Source organism: Lycorma delicatula, chromosome 3 (genome assembly GCF_047948215.1).
Source record: "Lycorma delicatula isolate Av1 chromosome 3, ASM4794821v1, whole genome shotgun sequence".
Classification (NCBI taxonomy): domain Eukaryota; kingdom Metazoa; phylum Arthropoda; class Insecta; order Hemiptera; family Fulgoridae; genus Lycorma; species Lycorma delicatula.
In genome coordinates this window covers 193,446,713-193,470,432 of record NC_134457.1, presented here as the reverse complement: position 1 = coordinate 193,470,432, position 23,720 = coordinate 193,446,713, and the positions used below count along the sequence as shown (strand labels likewise).

The 23,720-nt window shown below is 29.6% G+C and overlaps 1 protein-coding gene across 2 annotated transcripts in view; it reads left to right on the top strand.

The window, feature by feature from the left end:
• The window catches only part of LOC142322317 (ras-related and estrogen-regulated growth inhibitor-like), an 86,560-nt gene that overhangs the window by 26,206 nt on the left and 36,634 nt on the right, over positions 1–23,720 (top strand). For both annotated transcript variants that reach the window (XM_075361259.1, XM_075361258.1), the window contains exon 4: positions 21,057–21,238. In XM_075361259.1, coding sequence (XP_075217374.1) covers positions 21,057–21,238 — 182 coding nt within the window. The remainder of the gene's footprint in view (positions 1–21,056; positions 21,239–23,720) is intronic.

The following is a 23,720-nucleotide window of genomic DNA, read 5'->3' as shown; positions in this document are numbered from 1 at the left end:
GACTTACAATTATTATTAGCCAATATTTGTTCCAAAATTTCGAAACTGAATGAACACAATGAGTAACGTTTAGTTAATCACCATTAAGAAGTGAATATTACCTAACGGGCTGAACTAATGGTGAACGCGTCTTCCCAAATCAGCTGATTTGAAAGTCGAGAGTTCCAGCGTTCAAGTCCTACTTAAAGCAGTTACTTTTACACGGATTTGAAAACTAGATTGTGAATACCGATGTTCTTTGGTGGTTGGGTTTCAATTAACCACACTTCTCAAGAACGGTCGAACTGAGACTATACAAGAATACACTTCATTTACACTCATACATGTCATCCTCATTCATCCTCTGAAGTAATACCTGAACGGTAATTCCCGGAGATTAAACAGGAAAAAAGACAGTAGTGAATATTCTATTTTCTGAAGTTTGATACGGGTACCAATTTGAGTTATAAAAGTAAATTTCTGCTTATTTTCTTTAAAATATAAAATTATCTGCGTTTAATTTGCTAACAGCACTGTTGGGGGAATAATTAGTGTTAAGAATCTAGATACTAAGAATACGATCCAACGGGTTGATGTAGTGGTGAACTCGTCATCGCAAATCAGCTGATTTCGAAGTCGAGAGTTCTAAGATTCAAATCTTCGTAAAGGCAGTTACTTTTATACGGATTGAGTACTACTAGATCGTGTATACCGGCGTTCTTTGGTGATTGGGTTTCAATTAACCACACATCTCATCTCAAGAATGGTCGACCTGAGACTGTACAAGACTACACTTCATTTACGTTCATACATATCATTCTCATTTATCCTCTGAAGTAATACCTTTTGATGGTTCTGGAGGCTAAAAAGAAAATTAAAAAAAGTTCTAAGAATATGAAATATAAAAGAATATAATACTTTATTTGCAAAAAATTACTTCCTGTCGATAAATTAATTTTAAAAATATTATAATTTTAACATTATTAAGAAAAATCATTCAGAAAAATGCTGAAAACAATATTTTTTTATAAATTAATTTAAGTCTTAAGTTCTTTTATGATTAAAATTAACGGTGTATCATTTTGATACATAATTTTTCATCACGTCTAATATAAAATTAAAATTCTTTTGTTTAATTTTAATCTTTTATATAACAGTGAAAAGATTTGTGAATCGATTCTTTTATATTGTATCTATATATTGATACTAGTAGTGTACAATTGTTGCCTTCCAAGAATTAATTAACTCGCTCTTCGTATGCAAATATTATTTAATTAATATACCTCGTCTACAAAAAATGATAGGTTTATTGTTATAAACTTCCGTAAAAAATTTAGTATATAAGATTAAATATAGATCAAAATATTTTCGCCTAAAGATTAATAAAATTACTTTTAATTTACGTTAAGGTCGTATTTTAATGAAAATAAGCAGATATAAGTTAAAAAGTAAATAACTTAGTTATAATAAATAATATGTAATAGCTTTTTATCTATTAAAAGAAAATTAAATCCGTAAATAACTTGTTTTCATAATCGATTAAGTTAAAGAAAGAATAGAAATAAAGAATATTCAATAAATTATTAATTTTTCAATATGTTACATATGTAAAATAATTTATAAAAAAAGAAAGTTACGAGAAAAAAAATGTGTATTCATTTGACATTACAATTTAATATTTATCACATTTAATAAATAACGCCTACGGTACCTGCATCGGACAAAAAAAAAACTTTCTTTTATTCGAATATTCTAAATAAAAGAAATAATATTTTAAAATTAAAAAACCTACATAAATAATCGTCCAGCGAAAGTGGGCCTAGAATAAAAAATGACTACATTATATCTTTTTGTCGAGTAAAAATTAAATTATAGAAGTAGACTGAACCAGAAGAATAATATAAAGAATAAGATACATAAACACATAAGCGTACGCGCTGGCACACGTGATTTGTCATAAAGCTTTTGTATTTATACATTTATAACTTATGAAGCGATAAAAATATCATAGTTAATCAGGAATAAAAAAATATTTATTTGTTTAATTATTCGACCTCTGTATCTAAATTGGTAAAAATACAAACCCTCGCTCCACAGGTTCAAATTTCGTGTAATAGAGTATATATATTCATCGATCATTTCGCATTAAATCGGTTGAAATCCTCACGCGAGTGCCTCTGAACTTTAATAACACCTTTCTCATAAATATTTATTTATATAACAGTAAAAGTGTTTATTAATTTACAACGACTATTAACATTTACGAATTTAAAATATGTAATATTATTAATTGCACCGAATTTTTATAATTTAACGTGGTCAGTTAAAATTTAAAAAAAGACTTATGACCAAACATACTATAGATCAATAAACTAACGAATTCATCCATAATTCGTTTTGTACCGTGTTATACTAGATTTAATGTTACAACTAAAATAAAGAATTACTTTGTGTCAATGCTTTAATATATTAAACAGGTTTAAAGTCAGAAATAAATACGTATTCTTTAAACTGACTTTGAAAAACAAATATAATTATTTCAATCGGATAATGGTATATTATGAATCAAGCACTACATGCACAGTATGTATTACCTCGTTTAATTTGAGAACCACTGAACCGTTCATGTTAAAATTTCTAAACGTTTAGAAGGTTTAGATCTATTTTAAACCGATTAAACAAAATAAAATAATCGTTGCGGTAAACAGAATTTATATATTACATACAAAGGTGATATTTGAATGTCTCCTCCTGAATATGTTAGTTATGGTTTTCCACAAAATTATTTCGTGGACCACTATTTTTCCAGTATATATTAATGATTTTATCGAGTTTATGATGAGTGTTGATAATAATAGCAACGTAGCAACGCTGTGACGCTTGTGGAGGATGTAATCTTGCTCCTCTTTGCTACGTATATGAACGATTCGAAGGACAGAGTTATCGGTTTTGTTATCGTGTTGGTGGTCTTTAATATAATTACGTAAATGTAATTTCTCATATATTTTTATGTAAAAAAAAAATTGTTTATAACCTATACACGTAGTGCGTAGACAAACTCTTCAGAAATCAGATATTTTTGTGATAGCAAACTGAACTGGAAAAATTATATCATAAATATACTCAAGATACTAAACGGTGAAACGCAGGCTTTAGCCGATGACTGTCTCCAATTAGTTCGTGGTAATTCACGACCGCAGCTAGCAGACCGAACGCAGGCGGCTTTGTCAGCCGCGGAGGGCTGGATGGACATGCAAAACTTAAAGATTTCTGTGTCCAAGACGAAGTTTATGCTTCTCAAGGGTGCAGACAAATTATCGTACAGTCGAATCCCCATATTAAATATAAAGGTTGTGTGATCAGCCGAGTTAAGAGTTCATAAGTACCTAAGTGTTTTGTTTGATGAGAAGTTGCTGTTTAGCAACCGCATTAGGCAAGTAGCGGCGGCGGATGTAGTCTCTGTGATGTACAAGCTTAGGATTGCTCGAAAGGATTACGGGCTGTCGGACCGTCATTTGTGCATGGTATATTGAGGTGTCTTCGAAAGTATGCCCTCTTATGCTGCGTCCCGTATGGGCGGATAGGTTGGACATGAATAGAGAACTTATTCAGAATTTAAGGAGTGCCCAGCGCAGAGCATTAATAGTACGCACTGTTGTTTTTAAAACAACCTCCTACAAGGCTACCCCTGTATTGGGAAACGTTCTCCCAATCGATTTAGTGGTGAAAGTTCGAGCAGCCATGTGGAAGTTGCGAAGATGCAGGGAGGCTGAGGTATTTGGGATGCGGTTATGAGCCGGGCCTGTACCGGAGCGGAACGGTGATCACAATGCACCGGTTCTAAATTTGATTCAGTTGCCAATCTCCCGCCTGAGGAGGAAGCTTTACAGCCTCGCGATGGAAGCATGGCAGCAACAATGGCACACCACGACTAAAGGAAGGTATAGATTTATACAGGACTTGAGGGGATGGTTTGCTTCTCCTTCGTTTTTAAGGGCAGCGGGTGCCCAGGTGCTCTCCAACCACGCGAACTTGAACCAATATTTGTTTCGGTTCCGCCTGGCAGCTGATGTCATGTGTCTGCGGGGAGGTCCAGTCGAACGAACATATGATGTTCGACTGCTCAGCTCTTTTGGGGGGGGGGGGGGGCAGAACTCAGGCCACCCTGGAACTTGGAGTCAAGGGAAAAATTGGAATGTATTGTTTAAGGACTTTTTCTTCAATTTGTTTATGATCTGAATCATTTTTCAATTCAAATCTGCTGAAATGATTAAAATGCCATTATTTATAATTAGCATATTAAGTGGAGGAGGAATGATATCATCCATTGCCCTTTGATATCCCACTTTACTACAAAATTTGAATAAAACGTCGTAAATCTTACCTTACAAAGGGTATTTGTACGTGTGTACAAATACCCTTGTATAGGGGGACGTGTGTCCGCCCCCCTTAGCTTGGCACCGGAATGTACCGATCACTAGCGAAAAATCTCGATTAGTTAGTACGTCTCGTGGTGGTCAGGCGTATACATGTTATATTATAATATATTTATTACTGATGTATATCTTCTATTGAATGCAGATAAAATTTTGTAGTAAATAGTATCTTGTATGATAAATCATGATAATGCCTATGTATTCTATAATTGTTGTGACACAGATAAATATAATGATGTAAAAACCATATTTATCTATACTGTGTAATAGTTGGACCTGGCCGACATAGTTGGACCTGGCCACTTCAGTCTAGGAGCTAGAGGCAACCAACAGAACAGAGAACTGACCTGTAACATATACTACTGGTGGATGGGAAGACCACAAGACGTAAACTAAACAGAGAGCGAAGGGGTGAAGGACAGCCCTCTGCGGAGCCATCACTTGTCTGCACCTGAGCGGATGGTTGCTAGTGATGAGGCACGGGGACTCTTGACCCCCTGAGCTCAAAAGCCACCCCCAAGGTTTCGCTATGCTTGACTGCTGATCCGGCCTCGGGTGGAGAGATACGGTGAAATGGGAGTTTTAGTCGGTAGGGTACGGGCATACATAGGTTCTGATAACAACATCTAGCCGAACCTGTAGGAGTCCGACACTCCCCCACTTTCTGGGGGTTACGTAAATGGTATTTCTCCGCAACACTGTAAAATATAGATATTTATTATTTGGCCGGCCTCCGTGGCGCGACTGGTAGCGTCTCGGTCTTTCATCCGGAGGTCCAGGGTTCGAATCCCGGTCAGGCATGGCATTTTCACACACGCTAAAAATCGTTCATCTCATCCTGTGAAGAATGCCTACGGTGGATCCGGAGATTAAAAATATATATATATATATATTACTTGTACTTGTTATTATTTGTACTTGTAATACATATTTCTTTAATCGAGATATATATATATATATATTTTTATTTATGTGATTGTTTAAACTAACTATAATAATTTAAAGTGTGTAAAATTATTCTGTAAGTGTAACATTTTTCAGAAAAAAATAAAAGTAATTTTGGATTACCATATTTCAGACGGATTCTGCTGCTGTCCTTACTACGGTATTTTATTGGTACTGTAGAAACTTTTAATTGAATTATTTATTTCTACGACGATATAATTTATTAAGGTGTATTTTATATACATTTTTCACTCTTCAAATGACATTTAAATTTATTTTATTAGTTCAGTAATTTTTCATAAAAATCTCTAACGATAAATTATACGTTAAACCTAAAGAGAAATCATGTACATGATAATTAATTGACTATTATATTCTACAATATCTTAAAAGTCTGCCGATTCTCATCTACGGTAACAATAGAAAAGAGAGACCTCTTTTATAGAAGAAATAAGAGCATACAAGTAAAAGAGGACCAGGTTTATTTCTGTAGACAAAGAAATTTGCCTCTGGGTACTTCTCACCTTTTCCGGTCTTTCAAACAACTTTTTTTTAATAATCACACGGTTAAAATATATTTAATTTTTAAATATATACAGGCTACTTTATTCATTTTTAAATACAATTTATGAAAAATGTCAGAGTAAGCTATGTAAAACATAATTTACCGTAAATTTTTTTTTTAAATTTAAAATAATTTAATTTGTAATATTTGTTGTAATACAACAATATGTGTAATTTGTTTATTTCATTTACAATTATAAAAATATAATTATAACATTACATTTATTATAATATAGCTACACATAGCTACAAAAATATAATCTTGAGTCTAATCTTTTTATTATATTTATTTTTACGATATTAATAATTGTTTTTTTATGATAAATAAAAGTTTGACAGAAAATTAATAATAAAACAGGTCACTTACCTAATTTTTAAATGTAAGATCGATAAAATATTCGAATGGAGTAAAAACTAATCTGTAGAAGACTAAACGTAACATTTTTTTAAAATATTTCATATTTAAGATCGTTTCCCAATCTGTATTAAATTTTCATCTTTTTAAAAATCCAGGTATTTTGTTAGATTCTTAACAAAACTCTTAGAAATTTAACACAATTATCTAAAATAGTAAGCGCACCTAAATGTCGATGCTAATTGAGACTTTTTAAAATAAATTTCTAAACTGGTTACGGTTTAAATTTTAAGTACTTGAAAAACTTTATAAACAACTGGATTTACCTAGTTTAATTACTAGATTTGCTTTATTTTTACAGAAGTTTGGATAACAAACATTTTAGTTGTACTTCCTATTTTACAATTCAGTACCTGGTATTTTCACCTGATTCATTGTAAGAAGAGATGGAAGGTGAATAAAAAATATATATTTTTATACTGATCGTTTACATATGTATTTTATTATATAAATTACTGAATTTCCGGTTATTTTATAATTTAAATTTATAATTTTTTGTTTATAAAAAAAATATGTAGCTCATTAGTTACATGTTAACAATGTAATTAAAGTTAACAGCGAAGTCACCCCTAGTGAAGCAAGACTACAAACTTCAACTTCATTTCGCCAATCGCCCACCATCTTCTTTACCTAAATCTTACAATTACATCCCTCGGTCAACACATGCGACTCCCTCCGGAAAGGGAAGCGCATTGCTTCCTCCAAACACAAGGGCACCCGGAAGCGTATTCCTGTTAGGTCGAAAGGCGCTAGCACCGAAAGGACTTCAGGGAACGGGATGAAGGGGAATCACGCCGGAAATACGAAGCTCACATGCGCCTAGTCTCCCACGATCGGCCCAGTCAATTATTTCTCATAGGTTTAAAGGATCGGAACGCAAATAACAACTACGTCCATAAACAAAACATAAAAATCTATAACCGCCAATAAATAAATAATTAACCGCCCGATAAACGAAAAAGACAGCAGCAAGGGACATTCGTCCCGGCTCTGCGATTAGTAGGGAGACAAGAAGCTTCCGCTATCCTTTTGTTCCGTTAATAATTTTTACATAAAAATAAAAATAGAGATACATAAACCTACTTATGTGTTTGAAATTTATATACAGGTTTTTAATACATTAACATACGCGTTCTTTTTACAATCGACGTACAAGGTTTGTGTGATGTATAATTGTGAATAAACACGTCCGCGTGTATTGTATGCTTAATTTAAATCCATAAGTTTAACAAGAAAGTCAGAATGAACACAAAAACAGAACCGATACTAATCAATTAAAAAACATTCACGGTAATTGATCAAACTTATACTGCTTGTAGAAGCAGTATAAGATAGGCGACAGGTTGTTACTGTCATGTACTGCGAATTTATTTATTAACTTTTACTTACAACTGGATTTATTCTGATGTACTTCTTCGTAATCTTTTCTTTTGATGTATTTATAAATATTATTTTATATTTTACTTGAACAAAAAATATATATAAAAATCAAAGAAATCTTCTTTGATATAAAAGGCATGTATATATATATATATATATATATATATATATATATATATATATATATATATATATATATGATGTAAAATAGTAATTGGTTTAATAAATTACGTATTTTTTATTTCTATATACTATTATTTATGATTTAATGATGTCTTGTAACTTTAAAATATTATTACATTAACCTCTACAGTTTATCTGAAATGGGTAGAGAAATATTATTAATTTTATCATTTAATCTTATTTAAATATAAATTTATATATATATATATATATATAATTCCAACAAGTTTCTATAATAATAAATCAATATCATCTTTATATAAATTACAAAGCAAATAGCATATTAATAAAGTACGAAATTTTATTAAAAACAAATGTTTTAAGAAATAAAAACAGCAAGTATAAGTCTTAACATCGGCAGGGATGTAAATGAGGTTATTAACCCTTTGAGATAAAATGTTACCATTATTTCTGAGAAACAGACACAACAATTCCAGAACTTCGGGTAGAGCGCCCAAATCAGGTGCTAAAGGAGTATTAATAAAAAAAAAATCAATATCTTATTAAATAATTTATTTGGTATCTTTTACATAATTTTTTTTTGTAACCACTCTTCTGAGGTGATCCTATGGGTACACTGTTTATCAATTTATTGATATAGTTCAATCGATTATAAATTAATAGTGAAATAATTTAATTATTATTATTATGTTTTTAATACTTTTATTTATAGTCGTATCAACAATTAAAGTCATTGGCACTTATCAGTGTAATGTACCGGTAAATTTGTAGTCTTGAACAAACTCAGGTCGACTACTGCCGAGACGTGTGGTTAATTGAAACCCAACCAACAAAGATCGACACTGTGACGGATTTTGTGTCGGGAATACTTTAAATGAAATATCGGGAAGCGATGGGATGAGAGACAGCTCCTTACAGAGTTGCCGTTCGCCCGAGCTTGCACGGTTGGACGCTGGTGATGAAGTGCGGGGATTCTCGAGCCCCTGAGCTAAAAGACTGAGTCCCGGCGGGGCCGTCCCTTCGGGGGTGTCCCCGTTAGAGGCGTAGTACAAAGGACAGAGTCCCGGTTGCTGGAGGTCGGGAACGGCATAGCCGGGCCTAGCGTTTCCCTCATCTGGCGGCTAGAAGCGAAGGCACCTTCCGGAACCGTGTTCATGCTTAATTGGGGGTCTGGTTCTAGAAGGCAAAGTTAAATAATAAAAAAAAAGCAAACAACCACCAAAGAACACCGGTATCCACGATCTAGTTTTCAAATTCGAGTAAAAGTAAATAACTACCTTTATTAGGATTTGAACCTGAGAACTTTGACTTCGAAATCAGTTGATTTACGATGGCGAGTTTACCAGTAGACCAGCCCGGTGGGTTTAAATAATTTAATTCATTTTTTTTTGTTTCTAATATGTTAATAAAAATGTTGAATAAAATTATAGGAAATATTTAATCTATATTACTAAAAAAAAAAGTTGTCTACATACGTGAACAATCTGAACATGTGAACCGAACCGCCTAACCGAATTTGGTGAAACTTGCAAGTTGGGTTTACTTGTATTTTAACCACAGTTAGGTTTTAACATTTGGAAAATATGTCCAAGGGTCCCAAAAAGGGGAAAAATCAAAAATTGGGTAACTAGTAGACCGATTGATTTTTATTTTTGTGTACGCATTAAGTACGATCTAAATTGTTGATTGTGATATATACTATTACTATACATATACTATTACACCGATTTATTCAGTATCACTGATAAAATACACGTAAATAAAATATTCACCTTAGTACATTATCATAATTATGTTGTGAAATATTTTTCTACTCAAGGCTAGATTTGTGATAAGGTGAGGGACAACCTGGGCTAAACCGGGCTCATAGTTAGTTAATAGTGAAATGAAGGTTTTGAAGAATATTAATAAAGAAAAGTTGAACTAAAATTTCAAAGTTTTAATATTAAATCATTTGTAGACCTATCCTACATTCGAAGAAAATAGTTCAGTAGCAGTAGTAGTAGTTGAAATAGAAATAGTAGCTTGATATCGGTTTTCAGTTGATTTTTAGGGTGAACATAAAATTATTCTGCACATTTTAGGGAATAATAAAAAAATCTGATGTTGACACTACATGAGTGCATCCGCATATTAAATTACATATAGACATTTTTAAAAGTACATAAAATTTTATTTCATTAATAACTTTCGATATCTTTTCGTTTTGTTTTTTTTTATTACTTAATTATTATTCATCATAAAATTTTTTTACAATGAGAGGTTAATCATTGTTAATAAATCGATATATTTAAATTAAAAAAAAGAAGTCTGAAATGAAATCGGATTCGAACCGATGTGCGTTCCCCTTGTAAGAACCAAATATTTCATTAAATAAACTTTTATTTGACTATAACTCTGGAACCAATGAAAATAAGTACCACTCTTGTGATACATCGTTGAAAAGCTCAAAATGAGGGCTTATTACTGCAGTTAAGAAAACGCCCAAAATAAATTTAAAAAAACTGGATTTTGGGCTTTTTGGATACTTTTGGTCTAGTCGATTGTAATCAAAAGAGGAGGTGCACAACTAGATGTTACAACAGTCCTAAATCCAAAATTTCAACGTTCTACGGTTAATAGTTTTTGAGTTATGCGAGTAAATACGTACGCACAATACTTAGATGTCACACCGAAACTAGTGAAAATGGATTCAGGGCTGGTCAAAATGAATATTCCGTTGAAATCTGAAAACCGAATGTGTCGCAACACAATACTTCCTTTACTTAGAACAAGGAAGTTAGAATAAACAAAGCAATGCAGCGCGCGTTGATTTTTTCAGACATTAATGTAGATTGAATGAATACGCCGGCGTGATGTTTAAGACAGGGGGTATCATCGGTTGAGCAATGGCTACCCGGAGGGGATAGCAATGTTTGTACATGGTTTCATAAAAGGGGACCTGTTACTACTGTTCGTAGACCTTTCCTTTAGAGCATGGCCGGGGTCCTTCTAATAAAATCTCTATTAAACATTGGCATCGTTTAAGGATGTAACAAGTGTATTATACAAAAAAGGACCCAAAAAAAGTGTATTATAGGACCCAAGTATAAGGAACCAAAATATGAAAGTGTATTATACAAAAGGACCCGGGTTTCTCTGGAAAGTTTGTACAAACTTTCCAGAGAAACCCCAGTAAATCGACTTGTGCGAGTTTAGAACTGGGAATATTGCAATCGTCAACTGTGAAGGTTCTACAAAGGGCCTAAAACTTTAGGTATACAAATTTAGTCGGTGGCAATTTTGTGGCGGATCGCGTATAGGTACTGTGGAACTGCAGCACTCCGTAATTCCATTTGATATTATCGATAAAATTTAATATAATGAATTCTTTTTTTCTTTAATTCTTTCTTTATACTTGTACAATATACAATCCTTAAGCTTAATTTTGTCAGTAGCCATCCGCCAGTTTATGAAAAAGATACAAAAATCTTTGTATGGAACACAGAATCTGTGTTTCACAATCAATTTTGAATTTGTTATCATCTGTATATCACTGTGAATCTTTGTGCGCTTAACAGTTTCAGCGTCGTGGTGTTTGGCTGTTGTTGCTTTGTTGTTTTTTTTATTAACATCTAAAATGCACAGAATAATTTACGATCTCTCTATATATCGCGTTTAGATCATTCTTGCTAATAATCAGCGTTAGCAAGGAAATGGAATTGCATTGTTTATTATAAATCAAGCTATTAAAAATTACGTAAGGTCAGATTCAACACTAGGCTTTCTACAGATTAGGAAGGGATTAAATGAGTACACACTCATATATATATATATATATATATATATATAAATTTCTCAAACCAGTTTTCTAGCAACCGCCGGCTCTGGGTGTGTATGTATAGGCAAGTTCAATTACCGATACTGGCTTATCAGGCCTGAGAGACGTAGTGCAATATAAGTGTAGCGGTAAAGATTTAGTCTGGAACAGACTCAGGTCGACTACTCCTGAGACATGTGGTTAATTGAAACCTAACCACCAAAGAACACCGGTGGTTCTTAGTCTAGAATTCAAATCTATATAAATGCAACTGTCTTTACAAGGAATCGAACCTTAGAACTCTCGACTTCGAAAATCAGCTGATATTGTGATGACGAGTCTAACCACTGGACTAATCCGGCATGTATACTTATACTTATATAATCCATGAATATTCTTACACGTTTTAAAAACACTTTTACATGCAACTGTTAATATTTTAATTAACTTTTACTTTTACCTTTCATGTAATTATTAATATTAACTAATTAAATGTTAAAAAAATTGTTTATTTTCGTATAAGTACTGTAACAATTTTAAAAATTTTGGCGTACATTTTTTCCCGATTTATTTATCCACAACGTCAATAAAGATGGAAAGGAAATTAAGAAGAAGTTTGTAGAAAAAATTATAATAAAGAAAAGTTTTAAAAATGTTTTTTTTTTAATCCAGAATTTAAAAAATTGAATGCACGATATGATTACATGATTGTTACTTTAAAACGAGAAAGTCAATTATTTCAGCAGGTTTCAATTTCGTGCAATAAACAGCAATTTTGTATAAATTTTTTATTTATCTAATTTCTTTTTCAAGATTATATGTACTTCATCACAACAGGCTGTTAGCTAAATTGTAGTTAGATAGTTGGTTTAATACACTCAGACCCGACCATTAAACACCATCGGCCAAAGTTCATGAATAACAGTTACTTGTAGTATGGTTTAAAGTATAGTATTTTTAACTAAAATTCAATGCTAGTTTTATAAAAAAAAAAAAATTACATGCCTTAAAATTTTGTTAGAATAAAGTATATCTTAAATCTAGACTCTAAAAATTTGGGTCCTTCAATATCATAAAACGCCGGGATATAATGCACAACTCACACAATGCACTGTGTAGATAAAAACCTAGTTGATTTTATAAATTTCACAAATTTTTTCTTGATTTTAAAAAAAAGCTGATAAAAAAGTTGTAATGCTTTCCTGGCATTGGTTATTTAATGGAAAAAATAATGATACGTGAAAAAAGTTTAACACATTTATTTTTTCTACTTCCCCACTCCCAAAATAACCTACAAAGAAATTTTTTTATTAATCTATGTTTACTTTTATAAATGGAAGAAATTAAAAATAATTCTACTGAAAAATGTACAACAATTAAAAGCTACCTAAGATTTATTTTTTTTGAAGTGGAGAATTGTGAGATTTTATTGTAATATTATCATTAAAAATATTGTAAGTTATTAAAAATACACAAAAAAAGTTTTAAAAATAAACAAAAATTGATATTTCAAACCTTGATCGACTCCCCTACCACACTAAATTGTCCCTAAAGTATTTTTTTTTTGGGTCGTTTGCACTATTATTATGCCTAGAAAGACTTAAAATGTTAGATTAAAAAATATGCGATAAATTAAAAGATAGGGCTTTTGATTTTTGGGGAAGGGAAGAATTTGGAGGCATTACAAAAAAAAAAAAAAGGTTATATTTGCAAAATTTTTAAAAAATTTATCCCACTGAAACTATCTACCCCACTCCCTTGAAATATTGATCCCTAATTTTTACCAACAAATTGTCCATATATACGAGTCTAAGCCAAATTTGATCAAAATCAGTTTATCTAATCAAATACTATTAAGCTTTGAACACGCTAACAAAGCTACAAACTTAGATACAAACATTACCCCCCCCCCACTTTTTTGGGGGGTCTCTGGGCCATGAAACGTCAATAAAAAACCCCATAACCCATTCTTACTTTCTTTTACCAAGTAAGGGAAGTATTGTGATTGCGAAAAATTTCGGTTTTCAGATTTTAACGGAAATATCCATTTTGACCTTCCCTGAATTCATTTTGACTAGTTCCGGCGTGACGTCTGTACGTACGTATGTATCTCGCATAACTAAAAAACGATTAGCCGTAGAATGTTAAAATTTTGGATTTAGGATTGTAGTAACATCTAGTTGTGCACCTCCCCTTTTTGCTGCAATCGACTGGACCGAAAGTGTCCAAAAAAAACCAGACTTTTTCTTAACTGCAGTAATACGCCCTAATTGAGAGCTTTTCAACGATACATGATAAGGGGTACTTATTTTCATCGGTTGCAAAGTTGTAGCCAAATGAAGTTTTAATTAATAAAATATTTTGATCTTACAAGGGGAAGGCACATCGGTTCAAAACCGACTACATTTCCTGTTTTTTAACTTTTTTTTAAATTTAAATATATTGATTTATTAATAAATTATTAACCTCAAATTAAAAAAAAAAAAATAAAATAAATAATAATTCAATAACAATAAAATACGTACTACCGGGCTAATTGTTTGCAATGTTGATTGTTTGTCAACGGATATTTACAATTGAGATGTCATTTTGTAAAATTCTTAATAAATTTTGTAATAAGTAAAAATTATATCAGACTAATAATTACAATTAATTAAAGATTAAGACGGCCGCCATTTTGAAATTTTTGAAGGTGAAGTTTTCAATTTTTTTTATTTTGTAAAATAAGACATTAGTCTTAGATTTTCCAAATTTAATTAAAGAGGTTTACCTGTTCCTGACAATTTGTTTGTTGAAAATTACAAAATGGGGTCCAGAAGGAAAACAAAGCAAAATAGGACTTAAGTCGATATGAAAGTTTTTGCTGATTTTTGTGTCTTGAATCGGTTCCTGAAGTTCGGCGAATACATCTCGAAACACTCTGTATACAACAAAATTTTGGAGTTGTGTCGCTAATTTAAAACGTTACAATTTATAAAAAAGCTGTTACAAAAAATAAAATCTGTAAATTATTTGTAACTTTTTTCAATTTACGGTACCAAAATCAATAGTATCATTTTCTGTTACATATGTTAATAATTAAAAAATCGTACATCAGTGATTAAGATAGTAAACATAGAATATTTTAAATTATGTTCTTTAATTCCATAATGAAACGTTCTGATAAAGCAAAAATCTCTGCAAAACTACTAATCGAGGAAGAAAAAATAAAGGAATGAGATAAAAAAAATTAATAATTTTATATTTCTGCAAGAAAGCAATTTTTTCTAAACTACTCAATAACCTGGATGCTTTTTGTTTAATTGTGTGTTTTTCTTACTTAGTTTTCACATTCTACAATCGTTAGTTTCTCTAAATGTAGTTACTCTCCATTCTCAGGCCATATATCTTTGAGGTAGTATTGTTATGATGATAAAATCGTAGGAAACAAAAAATGAGAAATTTGGTTAGCTATAAAATCATTACAATTTTTTTGATAAATCATTACAATTTTTTTTATTTGGAAAATAAAAAAATAAATATTTAAATAAAAAATTAGAATACACAAAACTAAAGTAATTTATCATTAAAATTTATCTACAATTTTAAAAGTGTATCAAGATAACAAACATGGAATTGAGTCAAAACATCGAAACATCGATTCCGAGCGTTGACTAACAATTTTTGTAGGATTCATGGTCCGTTTAATTTTATTCGAATTACGTAAAATTATCATTCGTCAAAAGAATTTTAATTTAAATGAATGATTAATGTTGAAATAGGTCTAAAACTGAAAAATTATTAATATATTTAAGCATTAACAAAATTATTTTTTTTATAACAAAAATCATTGTGTCGCTATTACTCATGCGACTGCAAAATTTTGATAAACAAATTCCCATCTACCGTAGTCAAATTAGATGATAAATATATAAAATTATATTACATTACACACTTAAAAAAAGTATCATTCTAAATTACATTTTTATATAAATTACGTGGTATTAAAAAGCTGTATCTAACACTAATATTATTAAAATAACTGAAGCCTTCATTTATGCGTATTTATTATTATCTATAATTTTGCATAAATTATTTTTTTTTGTTACTGTTATGTTTATTATTTGCTATAAATATTTCTGCAAAATTTTTAATGCAATTATGTATGTAACTCATTGGTTTATGACCTTGGTAAAGATTTCATGCAATTTATATATTATATACACTCGTTTATTTCTAGTTACATATTTTTTAGTAATTTTAAACTTAACTAATTTGATTTTAGTGATGATGTATGTACAATTATATATTTTATTGGTTAATAAATGACCTTGAAACTAAATGAGCGAACATTTATTCTTTTTAAAATTATATAATAATTATTTAAACTTTTTTAGTACAAATAAATAATATAACAATAATACAATTGTATCAAAGTTACAGCAAAAAGAATTATTACAACTAAAGAGATTATGTTCTATTTTTTATATAAATAAACTCATATATTTGTTTATTAGACTGAAAAAAGAAAATAATAAAAATAAAGAAATCTATTGAAATAAGATTGTAAGAGTAGAAGTAAAATCTTATTTCTATTCATAAATGAATACGTTAAAAAATTAATTTTGTATTTGTGTCGCCCATGAATAGAAGAAGCAGGAATTAAAGTTTCGCATAACAAAACCGGCTAAAGAAAACCGACAAAAGAAATCTCTTTTACCTTTTTACTTTAATCGATAATCAGGATTTGTTGATATCCGTAGTCATTTATATATCATAATTATTCATACACAAAAATAAAACGTGATTTCAAACAGAATAGATGGTAGCAAGGAAAACCTTAAAAACTGTAATGAACCTAAAGTTTTTAAAAGAAATCCCTTTTGGCACGCCGGAAGGCGGAGTTAGATTTCACCGGTGCTAGGTAGGGGATAAAAAAGATTTCCACCTTAAAGCTAAGAAAAACTTCAAATTTACTCGATACGATAATGGTTGCATGTTACGACAATACGACATATTGCATGGTTGCAATACGACAATAGTAAACAAGTTTCACATGTTTAGCATACGACAAGCCCCACCTTACAATTCCAGCAACATCTTGGTCATCCCTCTCCCTAAGGGTTGGTCATTACCTAAAAATTTTGTCTGAAACAATTTTTGATATGTTTAGAGGACTAATGACTACTTTAAACCGATTCGATACTTGCCCATTAAGGGAGATTGATATATTTTGTTTTCGAAACCCCCATTTTTTCCACGCCTGAGCCAGTGGTTGGTGATATCCAAAAACTTTACTTTGATAAGTTTTAGGCCCTTATCCAAAGAATAGTAGGAACTTTAAACGGATTTGATATTTTACTTAATAGGAAAGTTATAGCGATATTTTATTTTTTCGAAAAAGCCCTCCCTCATTTCCAACCCCATGGTCTGATTTTTCCCATTAACGAACTCGACCGAGATTTTAGATCGTTATATTTTATGTATCAATTTGAAAGTGATTGGTGGAAAATTATGACAGTTATCGTGTCCACAAGAAAGTGAAATATATATATATAAAACTTTGAACTAACCGTGGTTTTGGGGGTTAAATTAGTTATTTAAATGAAAGTTAATTTAATAAAAATTATTTAATTTAAATTTTTAAAACTAGAATTTTTTAACCAATTTTGCCCGGCTTAATGATATACCATATTTACTTGCGTAATTCAGACACTTTTTGGACCAACATATTTTGTCTAAAAGTAGGTGCACAATTTACGGGAGGAAACGATTTTACGTAAGTTTGAAATACAACTAAAATGTGATAATCAGTGAGAAAATGATAAGTTTATTTTTAAACATTTTTCAAAAATAATGTTTAAAAATTCAAGTCCGTTAAATTACACGAGTAAACACGGTAACACTGAAAATTTGATTGTACAAACAAATCCATTTTTGTCTGTAGATGAAATCCGTTATGTTATATGCATGTATAATATCACATTTCCTTTCACGGTTTACATTACTGAGTCATTCCGACTTTGTCATCGACTCCTCGGCCTTGCTATACACCTTATCCTAACGATTCCATATTTTCAAACTAATATGTATATAACAGTTAAAGTAATTTCCCGTTCAGTGAAAAGAAAAAGGATAAATAATGTAATAAATTGAATAAAATAGTTAAGAGAATGCTCAAGAATTTTCGTAAAGTTAAAATTTATAAGTCTATCTGAATAATTTATTATCTGGGTGAAAGGATTAAATAATAGTTTGGAAAAATATAATTTTAACGGTAAATTTTACAATCTTTCACATCTAAATTAGTGAAATGTCTTGTACCACGAATGGTTAATTTATAGGAAATTTTATGCTGTTCAATACTCTTCCTTTTTGTGGCATAATTCTCTTTTAATAGGCATAATTTTGAGGAGGAATTAGTTTTATAAAGTTAGTCATTCGTTTGTTCTTTCCAGGTAAGGAAAACTGAAGGAAGTGTAATATATAAATATATCAATTTTTAATCTATATCATCAACAGATTTTAGGATTCTGTTAGCTCAAAACTAAACTAAAAAAAAAACAAAAAACAAAATAAAAAAACTGAAAATATATGTTATGCAGCAGTAACGTCATTATCATTTCTTTACTTTTTTAATTCTACTCTTATTCATTTAGTTGCAAATCATTCCAGAGCTAAGTACTTCCTTCTATTCATTAAATACAAATAGGACCTAACATGGGTAAACACAACAAAATAGATTTTAGATAAAGATATGCCTCTTAAATTATTATAACTACCCTGATTTTGAAAGTATTACAACCGTTACTTTTTTTACTTAAGAAAAAATATTTGGGTTATTTAGGATTTTGAAAACTTTAAGCTAAGTTTTAATGTTGTCAACAAAGTACATTAATATTTCGTAATATTTATGCTTAGTATTTCTTTTGATATACTTTAGAAATATATAAAGTGTTTCTAAAATGGTGGGCTGGCTATACTTTTTCGGATTCTACTTGTAAAACTAAACAAAAAATATAGTTAGGAAAAATGGAAATTTCCCTTCGTTCTCCCACTGTCCGCCATTTTGTTATTTTTATATAAAAATGTATATCTCAAGTTCAGATACAGGAATCACATTAATATTTGGTAATCGTCTTTGTAATAGTTTTAAAATTAGCAAAAAATCAGGACTTAAATACCTTCGCAAATGCCAAAATGGCGGCCATGTTTATCTTTTAATCCGATATATTTCCATAAATATTAGTTTTATCAAAATTTATGTTATTCATTAAAATATTAAGCCTTTTCTTTTGAACGAAATGACATTTTATTTTTTTTAAATCGTTTAACAAATAGTCGAGTTATGGGAGAAAATTGATATAATTTTGTGTCATAATTATTAGGTCTATTACTGTAAAAAAATTATTACCTAATCTGATACTAATATGCAATACTAGAATTAACAATATATAAAAACAATTAATCGAATTGAATGTAAAGTGGAGAACATGAAAAGACACAAAATTACACCAACTCGGCTATTAATAAAATGTTATTTTGTTCAAAATAAAAGGTTTATATATTTCAGCGTAACATAATAACATAAGTTTTTATAAAACTAATATTTATGGAGATATAACGCATTGAAAGATAAATATGGCCGCCATTTTGTAATTTGCGAATATTTAAGCGTATAATTTGCGTATTTAAGTCCTGATTTTTTTACTAATTTTAAAACTTTATTACCAAGACGCTTACCAAATATTAATGAGAATCATCTATCTGAATTTAAGATATAAATTTTTATATAAAAGTAACAAAATGGCGGACAGGGGGAGAACGAAGGAGAAATTGCCATTTTTCCTAAAGATATTTTTTGTTTAGTTTTACAAGTAGAATCCGAAAAAGTATAACCAGCCCACAATTTTAGAAACACCCTTATACTCTTTTATGCGGTATATACAGACCGATCTTATTAATTCTTATATGATATTACACAGGCCTCTTGTTTCTCTATTTTTTATTGATGATCTGCCTTAAAATTTTGAACCATCCATAGTTATTCTCTTTACAGATGACACAGCCGTAAAATTTGAAGATAATTATTTAAAAGGATTTGAAATTTATACATTAGCGATTCACAAAAAAATTATTCATTGTATTGATTGTGTAACCATCTAAATATAAATAAGGATAAAACCATAGCACAATGTTTCTAACTTAGACGTAACATTTGCTAACATCATAGATAGAATTCTCATTAACGATAACGATAGAAGTTTTGTTATTTATAAAGCGAAATTTCTGGGTTTTTTATTCGATCACAAATTCTTTTTGGATGATCAAACTGATTCTGTTTGCAATAAAATCAAAGCATACTGTTTTACTTTGAATCGCCTTAATGAAACGCTAAATTTGTCATTATTAATTATTTATTATGTTTACGTATATTCCCGTCAGAATTATAATATTATCTCAAGTTTGTAATATTATTACAAACTTGGGATGTTAGATAATTCTTTGGCACCCGTTAGTATGAATCCTGTAAAACGGTATTTAGAAAATTAAATTTCCAACTTTTACATACGTTACTACGGTTTTTCTCGATCAATCCAGGCGAGTGCTGAGGTAATTCCTCTTTTTATATGTGGAGCACTATATATACCCGTTCCTGGTGTGATCTATACGAATTATTATTATGTACAAATTAAAATAAAAGATTTATTTTTATCTTAGTCAGAAGAAAATCTGAAAATAAATCGATTTCCGGGTTTATCATTACCATCAAAACGAGAGTCTCTGACAGGTAATTCTTTCTTTTTCTATTAATCTATGAAACCACCGTTCAGAGGATGATATATATGAATATAAATGAAGTTTAAAAGTAACTTAATGTTATAAAATTTATTATTTTCGTCATAATGTTATTTGATTAAGTTTATTTAAACCTGATAAATTTCGTCGGTTCTATTTTAAGAAAGAAAAAAACTATTGTGTAATCTAATACAATTAATGTTACGGTATAATACTTTTATTAAGGTCAAAATTGTAAAAATCGTAGAAATTAATACGTTTCATATTAACTGCATGCTTGGTAGAAATTATAGAATTATAAAGAATGTAGGTATGTAGGTATTACACGTTTAAATTACATATGTATTCTTTTATAAGGAAAGAAAAAAATATAACGTTGTTACATTATATAGGCTATATTATTAAATTCCAATTCTACGCGTTCATTGTGTTGTGATATACCGATATTGAACATGTTTAGCCTACACCTGGAAATCGATGTAACCTAATTTAAAAAAGGGTATTTCTTTTGTACAAATAGATTAAAAATATATTAAATTTGTAATAAACGGGTTTTAAATAGACTTATATAATCCTTTATAATATTATTACTATAGATAAGAAATGTATGTTTCAGGCTGCAGGATGTTTGTACGAGCATATCAAATGGGGCGAGGCATTTGTCATTGTATATAGTGTGTGTGATAGAAACAGTTTTTTGCAAGCTCAATTCCTACTTGACACATTAAATAAAGTGAAAGTGCCCACGTTTTATACAACACTTCTACTTGGAAATAAACGAGATTTGGACCATGCAAGGTAATCCGTATTATAATATAATGTAATAAAAATACATAATAAAATTTTATCCTTAAATTAAAATTTTATTTAATATGATATTTCATAATACGAATAATAACTGAAAAAATTAGAAATCACATTTTACGTATTTTAAATAAAAATATCTATAGGTTTACGTCGTTGACCTTGTCGTTGACAAGTATAACTAATATAAGAATAAAGAAAGTATAACGATACTATTAAATAAATATATAAAATACTTTGTTACAGAAATTTATATTATTAATCGATTTTTATTTGAATTAGGTAAGAATTGATGGTAAATAAATGGACTTTGAAAGTGTATCGTTACACTGTATATAAGCATAATATACCATTATTTATATCATAATACTTGTCTTGAAATGAAAAATATAAACATCATAAAAACAACCCGTTATAACATCATATATAATAATTAACAAGGACATTATCTGAAAAAAAAAAAAAAAAAAAAACACGTCCTCATTCATATATTCACAAATATATTGAAAGGGGACTAAAATACCCCTTAAATTTATCAACATCATATATACCTTTCTCGTGACTCTGGAGGTTTCTATCATTTTTGGATATCAGCACTAAAATTGAGGGGAGTTCAACTGGTTTTGTCCAGTTTTATTCCGCAGAAGTTGTCACGATAAAAAATAAACAAGGAAGAATTACTATGCAACAGTTTGACACGCATTAATTTTGATGTGTGTAATATAAAAGATATAAAATAATAATTTGATCCTGATATTTTATTTAAATACGTAGATGAAAGTCTTATAAATAAAAGTAACCGAGAAGACAGTGTCATCGGTAATTGAAGGCGGAAAAATAACATTACAGGGTTAATATTTTAGGACCAAGGCGATTTTTGAGCAAAGATTCATGGAAAAATGACTATATTTATAGACCTATAGATGGTTTACGTTCAGGACCGTGGAAAAATTAACGTATTTACCTTAAAGTTTAGTGCAAAAATGCATCTCAATGCGTTCTCTTTTTGGTTAGTGCACATCCTACTCTAAGATGCCAGGGGTCATATATAAACGAAAAACAGAATTACTAAGCTGTAAATTTAAATATACCGATGAATATTGTTGATTTTTTTTTACCAGGAATAACATTATTTCAGTAACTAATCATTACATATAGATTTTGTCTCAATACAAACAAAATAAAATTTATATATATATATATATATATATATATATATATATATATATATATATATACACACACACACACATATACACGGAATCAACTTTCCCGGCCGAAGAAGCACATACACAACTATTACTTTTTTATCAACAAATTAAAAACTATATTTTGATTACGTATATTCGAGTTTATAACTGGCAAACTACATACTACGTATGACAAACTACATATTCTTCTGCTATCAAAGTATGGGATATTTCTTCTTTTTTTTTAACTGTTACTACTATTTATTTTATAATAATAAAAAATAAAAAATTCTAACGTGAAAAAATTCTGAAATTTTTAACCATAAATTCTTTTTGCGGAAAACTATGATCAACTGTTTTACTATATTAGAAGATAAATTTTAGCGTGCTGATGTAATGAATATTCAAGGCTATTTACGTAGTGCTGTTTTATTTATAGATCTTATTTATACATGAATATATCTAACACAAAATAATTTGTCCTGAATTATTATATTAGAAGTTCCGGTTTCAGATTATTATTTTATAATATAGTTTTAAATGTATTATACTGTTTGTAAACGAAATAATTTGTAAAAGTAAGCAAATATTGAATAAAATTTCATGTACCTCAGGTGGTTGAAATGTAATATAGCGATAACAAACCTGGGAGAGATAGTCTAAAGCAAGATATTTATATGTATCATTTTTTATTTTGTTAAAAAAAACAAATATACACGATCTCTGTTTATTATTACTGGTTTGATAAATAAATAATGTATTTATTTTATTTAAAATAAATTAAAAAATTCTTTTTCCAATAAAAAATGCCTCAAATCTTGTTTTAACATTTTGTACATAATTATATATATATATATATATATATATGCTAAGAATACTGAAATAAATGGATCTATATTAGTTATGTGAGGTAAAAAAAAAGTAATTAGCCATTATTAGTTCAACTCCGGGTTGCATTTTAATTAGCGAGTTTCCTGCTCAGGGTATAAAATGCATTTAAAAAAAAAATAAAATGTGTTTTTTCTTCCGGTAAATGGCTTTAGGATCGCATTACGTTGTGTAATATTAATAAAAGGTGACATGTCACTGAGCATTTTTGAAAGTTTATATAATATTATACATAGAAAGATTATATTAGTATATTTATTTACACGTTATTTCGTCTTGAAAATGAGTTAAAGTAAAGAAAACATTCGATACGTTTCCAAATTTTATTAAATAAAGGGAAGAATGCTACTCAAGCTAAAAAAAAAAATGTGTATTTATGGAGTATGCAAAATGATACT